This window comes from Sapajus apella, unplaced genomic scaffold, assembly GCF_009761245.1.
Source record: "Sapajus apella isolate SASKATOON/1434 unplaced genomic scaffold, GSC_monkey_1.0 scaffold65, whole genome shotgun sequence".
Taxonomy (NCBI): Eukaryota; Metazoa; Chordata; class Mammalia; order Primates; family Cebidae; genus Sapajus; species Sapajus apella.
Window position 1 is genome coordinate 7,512,970 of NW_022437005.1, and position 7,844 is coordinate 7,520,813.

The 7,844-nt window shown below is 44.1% G+C and overlaps 1 protein-coding gene across 1 annotated transcript; it reads left to right on the plus strand.

Annotated features, from left to right (window-relative positions):
- Positions 1-6,322: 6,322 nt before the first annotated feature.
- On the plus strand, positions 6,323-6,859 carry LOC116530138 (guanine nucleotide-binding protein G(I)/G(S)/G(O) subunit gamma-5). The gene has a single exon (XM_032248128.1). It carries the CDS (start codon positions 6,410-6,412, stop codon positions 6,614-6,616), a length of 207 nt encoding a protein of 68 aa, XP_032104019.1. The 5' UTR covers positions 6,323-6,409; the 3' UTR covers positions 6,617-6,859.
- The last annotated feature ends 985 nt before the right edge of the window (positions 6,860-7,844 follow it).

The following is a 7,844-nucleotide window of genomic DNA, read 5'->3' on the forward strand; positions in this document are numbered from 1 at the left end:
GGATGCAGCCTGTGACACCTGAATTCCTTAAGAACAAGACATCCTGCAGAGAGAATTTGCAGAAATGTGACGGGAAAGGGGCAGAGCAAAGCCAGGGGAGACCTTGACAGTCAGCCGCCAAATATTCACCTGACCTCTGCCAGATTTGTTTTTCACAATGCACGTTTTTGTAGGCAAATCAGTTATCGCTGTGTTAGGAAGAATAACAATCACTGTCAAACTCCGGTGAAGATCCATTGTTTTTATTGTTGTGATTTCTGGTAAGACCAGGCCCTGCCGTCCAGACCCTCACCTCCTCGGCTGCTTGTGCTGTGGAACTGCCTCCATCGGTCTCGGTCTCGCTGTGAATCCGTGGTTAGCACATCATTAACCCGTCTGCGGAGATTTCAGAATTTATAATCCTCCATAGTTCACAGAGTGAAAAGAGACGCTTTGCCAGAAATTCACTATCAAAGAGAAACATTTAATATTGGTAATTAGCAAATTAAAAAGAGGCCAAAGTGCCTAACTCAAACTAAAATTCTTCCCCGCAGAGTAAATGTGATATGATTTGAAGTAATGAACTGAAATCATCTCTACTTTGTAACTTCCTACCTTTCTGTGTGGATCAAGAGAAGTTCCTGCTTACGATTTTGTACAAAGGAGATGAGATCTGTCAAGAATGTTTTTAAAACACACCGCTGTGGCCGGGTGCAGTGGCTCACGCCTGTAATCCCAGCACTTTGGGAGGCTGAGGTGGGCAGATCACGAGGTCAAGAGATCGAAATCATCCTGGCCAACATGGTGAAACCCCGTCTCTACTAAAAAAATACAAAAATTAGCTGGGCGTGGTGGCGCGCGCCTGTAGTCCCAGCTACTCGAAGGGTGAGGCAGGAGAATTGCTTGAACCCGGGAGGCAAAGGTTGCAGTGAGCGGAGATCACGCCACTGCACTCCAGCCTGGTGCCTGGCAAGAGAGCAAGACTCTGTCTCAAAAAACAAAAACAAAAAACATACCGCTGAAGAGATGACCCAAATGGCTGGGGCATGTACTGGTGGAACAACGGCTGCCATTATGGGATGTTGCAGGCACTCACCGCTAGACTCCATCAGAGAGGTGGGCTGCATAGCTGGTATGAGTTCAGATGCCAGAAAGAACTGCTATGACAGCAGGAAATCTAGTATCCTTTGGAGGGTAAAATCTTGATTGAGGGACAGAAAATTAAGGGGCTACAGCTTTGTGCAGCACATTCAGGGAGGGAACTGGCCAAGTGATTCCTAAAAAACAGGTGCTTATGGAATTGCTCTACAGTCACATGGAATTATATGGCCAGGCAATGCCTTCCTTCCTCTGCAAGTAGTGCAGACTTTGGGATGGGAAATTCTGTTTTAAGATGGAACTCTTCTACAAAAAGAGACACTTGCTGCCCTGACCACATCAGTTTTTAGCAGCTGCATTTTAGAAGTAGAATCTCTCTCTCTTTTTTTTTTTAATAAGAGAACTAGTTTTTTTTGTTCTGTTCTGTTCTGTTTTGAGACAGGGCCTTGTTTTGCCACCCAGGCTGGAGTGCAGCGGTGTGATCATGGCTCACTGTAGGCCCCGCCTCCTGGGCTCAAGTGATCTTCCCACCTTAGCCTCTGAAGTAGTTGAGATGACAGTTGCACATCATGTAATTTTTGTATTTTTTGTAGAGATGGGGTCTTGCTATATTGCCCAGCTTGGTCTTCAACTCCTGGACTCAAGAGATCCTGCTATCTCGGGATTACAGGTGTGAGCCACTGTGCCCAGCTGAAAAGTAGTTTTAAACCACAAAAGAGAACATATATTTATGGTCTTTAAAGCAAGTATGTCTTACTAAGGTAAGAGAATGAGTCTGTGGTAAATAGGAGGTATCTCATGGACCATGGACGTACGTATTCTTTAGCATTCTCTAAGCTGCTGACATAGACTGCCTGTTTTTCTGTAGCTCAGTCCCCAGAAGTCTTCAGAGGCTTTCGTGGCCTGGAAACTGGCCATTTCAAGCCATTCCTTGCAATAGTGCCAGTTGAAAGTTTGTTTTGTTTTGTTACGTTCTGTTTTGAGATGGGGTCTTGAGTGTCACCCAGGCTGGAGTGCAGTGGTGTGATCATGTCTCATTGTAGCCATGCACCTCGGAATTACAGGTGTGAGCCCACAAACAAAACAAAACTTCCAACTTTTAGTGACGATGACAACAACATAGATTACACCACTTCTGTGTCCCTTTTTAAAAGAAAATGCTTCTAGTTCAAACATAAACTCTATAATTTTTAATATTCATAGGGTGGATAACCAAGGCAGGAAGTCAATGACATTTACAGAACACTTCTAATTTCAAATATTCTATCCCCTTGTCTCCATAAACCACTGGAATATCTCAGAAATCCCAATATTCCCAATCCAGATAGCTAGCCATTAACATAAGTGCATAAGCATTACAATGACTATACTCAAAAGTCATATCAGATCAACAATGATTTTACCATGATTATTATACACTACGTGCATACTGGCTCATAAATAATAAATAATATTGCTGAGTTTATTTTGTATATTTGGGCTTTGTTTTTTGAGTCATAAAGTTCATGAACATCTCTCTGATCTAAATGCCTATTTGAGGCTGGGAATGGTGGCTCACGCCTGTAATCCTAGCACTTTGGGAGGCTGAGGCAGGTGGATCACGAGGCTAGGAGATTGAGACCAGCCTGGCCAACATGGTGAAACCCTGTCTCTACTATAAATACAAAAATTTAGCCAGGCGTCGTGGCACATGCCTCCCCAGCTACTCGGGAGGCTGAGGCAGGAGAATCGCTTGAATCTGGGAGGCAGAGGTTGGAGGGAGTCAAGATTGTGCCACTGTACTCCAATCTGGGTGACAGAGCAAGACTCTGTCTCGAAAAATAAAAAAATAAATGCCATTCGATTATGACTATAAATTCAATATAAGTTGGTGCTAACATGCTAAAGATGACAAAATTTCTAAGCCCACTTGTACATAGTTCAAATTTAAGAGAATTTGAAATACTATTCAATTATAAAATATTATAATAGTGTTAAAATGAGTGCAAAGGACAGAAGATAAAATGCTTTAGAGTAGCTTTCTGGAAGGAATAGCTTTTGATAAAGCTGCTAATCACATGAAAGCAGACATCAGTTTTCACACTGAGTCTAAAAAGATTCAGTTAGCTTTCAGGCCTGCAACTTCAAGGACTGCAGAGAAGGTATTTCTTTTTTTTTTAATAAATTTTATTTTAGAGAAGGGGTCTTGCTCTGTTGCCCAGGCTGGAGTACAGTGGCACAAGCATAACTCACTGTAGCCTTGAACTCCTGGGCTCAAGTGATCCTCCTGCCCCAGCCTCCCGTGTAGCTGGGACAACAGGTGCATGCCATCACACCTGGCTAGTTTTTAATTTTTATTTTTAGTAGAGATGGGCATCTTGCTTTGTTGTTCAGGTTGTCCTTGAACTCCTGAGGTCAAGTGATTTTCCTGCCTTCTGAGTTGCTGGGATTGTGTGCATGAGCCACCGCACCTGTCTTGGAGAAGGCATTTCTTGAAGCTGGGCCATCCAAATGCCTCAGTTTCCCAGATGGTTGTGAGCAGATCGGACTCTTCATCCACTTTCCATGCACATCCATGAGCATCATCCTCTGCTTGATCTATTTGCGTTCACACACTTGCCAATTTCACCTTCTTGACTCCATCACCTCTATCCTCAAAATCCTCTAACAGCTTCCCATGGCCTAAAAAAATATCTACCCTCTTTAGGTTAGAGAGGTTGACATTGCCTATCCAACAATCTTTCTTCGTTTCTGTCTTGGAACACTAATTTTGTTCTAGGAAGCAACGTTCAGTTAAAAGATGACATTTTCCAGTCTCCCTTTCAGCCAGCGGTGACCTATGAGATGTAAAATGTTAAAGCAAACTAAATATGGCCTGAGAAGAACTCCGTTCTTTGAGACCTTGTGAATGAACTGCAACCTAACCTACTAGGTAGACCAATTTGAAACCCTACTTAGGAGTATGTACTGTAACAATCAGTGAGTCTTGGCCAATCCCAGCGGCAGTACTTCAGCCAGTCACACACTGCTGAGTGTTCAAACTGTGTTCAGGTAAGACAAACGTCATGTTGTAGCCAATCCAGCTACTTCCATACCTCTCTTCCAATTTCTGTACATCACTTTACTTTTTTTGTCTATAAATTTGTTCTGACCACAAGGCATCCCCGGAGCCTCTCTGAATCTGCTGTGACTCTGAGGACTGTCCAACTGATGAATCATTCAATGCTCAAACTCCTTTAAATTTAATTCAGTTGAAGTTTTTCTTTTTAACTATATGAAGTCACTAAAACTCCCATAATAAGCTATTTTAGCAGAGCTGACTCAGCTGGAAGGATATGACCTAGCACCCTTTCACTCTTCCCTTCTCTGAACTGGATCTAGAACACAGACAAGATGTAACTGTCCCATGGGTTCTTCCTGCCCATTGCACAGACAAAACCAGTTCTCTGAGACCACAGCATTGCAATAAAGGAAGACATGAGGCCAGCCACGCCGTGTGGGAGATGGAGTTATTACTCAAATCAATCTCCCTGAAAGTTTGGTAGGCAAACGAATGGGGGTGTGAAAAGTGGTTCTCTTCTGAGTGAGGCCACAGGATGTTTGGCAGGCTCAGGTGAAGCCATCATCCTCAGAAATGCAAACAACTAAAAAGACATCTCAAGCCAGGGGCGGTGGCTCACGCCTGTAATCCCAGCACTTTGGGAGGCCGAGGCGGGTGGATCACGAGGTCAAGAGATTGAGACCGTCCTGGTCAACACGGTGAAACCCCGTCTCTACTAAAAGTACAAAAAATTAGCTGGGCATGGTGGCGCGTGTCTGTAATCCCAGCTGCTCAGGAGGCTGAGGCAGGAGAATTGCCTGAACCCAGGAGGCGGAGGTTGCGGTGAGCCGAGATCGCGCCATTGCACTCCAGCCTGGGTAACAAGAGCGAAACTCCATCTCAAAAAAAAAAAAGACATCTCAAAAGGCCAGTCTTAGGTTCTACAACAGTGACATTATCCACAGGAATAATTGGGGAAGTTGAAACTCTTGTGACCTCCAGATAAATGGCTGGTAATCATTTATGTCTATGCCTTAGCAGAATCCAGGCTCCTCTTTCTCCTAATCTGGTTTTTTCATTAGCTTCCCAAAGGCAGTTTAGTTTTGAGAAGGGCCATTATCACTTAAACTATAAATTAAATGTCTTCCAAAGTTGGTTTGGCCCAGGCACAGGAGTGATTAAGGGCAGTTTGGAGAGTAAAGGCAAGCTGAGGGTTGGTTAGGTCAGATTTTTCAAGGTCATAATTTTTTCACTGTTATAATTTTTGTAAAGGCAGTTTCAAAGAAGGCTGGAGCTCCTGCGCCAACCTGTGACCCTGACGATGGAGAAGCAGCAAGAGTCTGTGCCTCTGAAGCCCTGGAGAGCTGACGTCCTGACTTCTTTTCTGTGAGGGAGTAAGCCCCTAACACATTTAGGCTGCCGTATTTGGATCTCTGTGAAAGCTGCTAACCCACTTGCTAATGAATATGATTCGCATTGAAGGATCTCCAGACTTGACTCCAATCTTCCCTTTTGGCAATTGCATTATGCATTTCTTAGTCCTAGTTTGAGTTACTCTCAAATCAGCACTCCTTCCAAATTCCCATCCAGGTTTACCACCTTGCAAATTCCAATGATCCATCTTCTACTTCCTCCCAAAGAAAGTGTGCCATCCAGAGCTATTGCTTTTTTCACGTAGCATTTTTGCATAGGTTTAAGGATGTAAATTCTGTTTTGCATAGGTTTAAGGATGTAAATTCTGATGTCAGACTCTCTGGTTCTACTTCTGACTGCCTGTGACATCTAGAGTCTGTGTTGAGTGTAACTACTCAGCAGGTTCTCCTTGCCCACTGCCTAGACAGCCCATCTATCAAGACACAGGAACTGCAACAGAGAAAAAGTAACTCATGCAGAGCCAGCTGTTTGGGAGACTGGAATTTTACTAGTACTCCAATCAGTCTCCCTGAGCATTTGGGGATAAGAGCTTTTAAGGATAACTTGGTGGGTGGCGGAGCCAGTGAGTCAGGAGTGCTGATTGGTTGGGTCAGAGATGACGTCATGGGGAGTCAAGCTGTCCTTCTGCGGAGTCAGTTCGTGGGTGCAGACCACAAGATCAGATGAGCCAGTTTATCGATCTGGGTGGTGCCAGCTGATCCCTCAAGTGCAGTGTCTGCAAAATAAGTACTGATCTTAGGTTTTACAATAGTGATGTTGATACAGGGGTTTAGAAGAAATTGCTTAGGCCTCCGCCGCGCGCAGCTCACTTGTCTGGCCCTGTCGACCCACGGCCCACCACCTACCGACCCACGAATCGGCCCGGCCCTCCAGTACACCATGTCTGGCTCCTCCAGCGTCGCCGCTATGAAGAAAGTGGTTCAACAGCTCCGGCTGGAGGCCGGGCTCAACCGCGTAAAAGTTTCCCAGGCAGCTGCAGACTTGAAACAATTCTGTCTGCAGAATGCTCAACATGATCCTCTGCTGACTGGAGTATCTTCAAGTACAAATCCCTTCAGACCCCAGAAAGTCTGTTCCTTTTTGTAGTAAAATGAATCTTTAAAAGGTTTCCCAAACCACTTCTTATGATCCAGTGAATATTCGAGAGAGCTCCATTTGAAGCCTGTACAAAAGCTTATCCCTGTAACACTTGTGCCATACATAATATACAAACTTCTACTTCTGTCAGTCCTTAACATCTACCTCTCTGAATTTTCATGAATTTCTATTTCACAAGGGTAATTGTTTTATATACACTGGCAGCAGCATACAATAAAACTTAGTATGAAAGGAAAAAAAAAAAAAAAAAAAGAAATTGCTTAGGCAGATAGTGAGGGTACAGAAGTCCTTGGTAAGGTTTTCCTTTTAATGAAAAGCAGCCCCAAGTTACTTTCCTTTCTAACAAAGAGCAGCCTGTAAAATCGAACTGCAGACGTAGATGCCAGCAGTTGTGCCAATCATGTTCAAGATGGCAGCTCCACCTTCTCTTCTCTTTGTCACCCATGTGTACAGTGAGGAACAGATAAGATGACACCAGCCAAGGGGAAAGTTCTTTTGCATGAGATTAGTGCGGGGCGGCCAGCCTTCTTCACATGTGGTGTAAATGTCCTACCTGATGGAATCAGTCTGTGAGCCTTATGTAAATTAGATACCTGACTGTAAAATCCAGTGCATCCACCGCCAGCCAGCCTTTTCCCCCCGGAAGTACCCTTTCTGTCACTGGAGAGAGCGCTGTGTTACTTTCCGTTTCTTTCCCTTTCTTCTGCCTATTAAACCTCTGCTCCTAAACTTCTTGCGTGTGTCAATGCCCTAAATTTTCTTGGCGCCAGATGACGAACCCCAGTGTTTACCCCGGACCACGCAGCTGCTTTAGTATTATCCCCAGGAGCAATCTGGGGAGAGTCGGAATCTTGTAGCCTTGAGTTGTGTCACTCCTCATCCATAATTTCTAATATTTTGGCTAAATTTTTAGTCCTACAAGGGCAGTCTAGTCCCCAGGCAAGAAGGGAGTTTGTTTGGGGAAAGGGCTGTTACCATCTTTATTTTAAACAATAAACTATAAGCAAAGTTTCTCCCAAAGTTATTTTGGCCTACGCCCAGGAATTACCAAGGGCCGCTTAGAGGTTAGAAGCAAGATGTTGTTGGCTAGGTCAGGTCTCTTTCACTGTCTCAGTTATAATTTTGTAATAGTGGTTTCATGAGGATAATGCATATCACAAACTCATTGCAAGGACAGAGATTGTATTACAACCAATTTGGGGAAATGGTGCTAAGA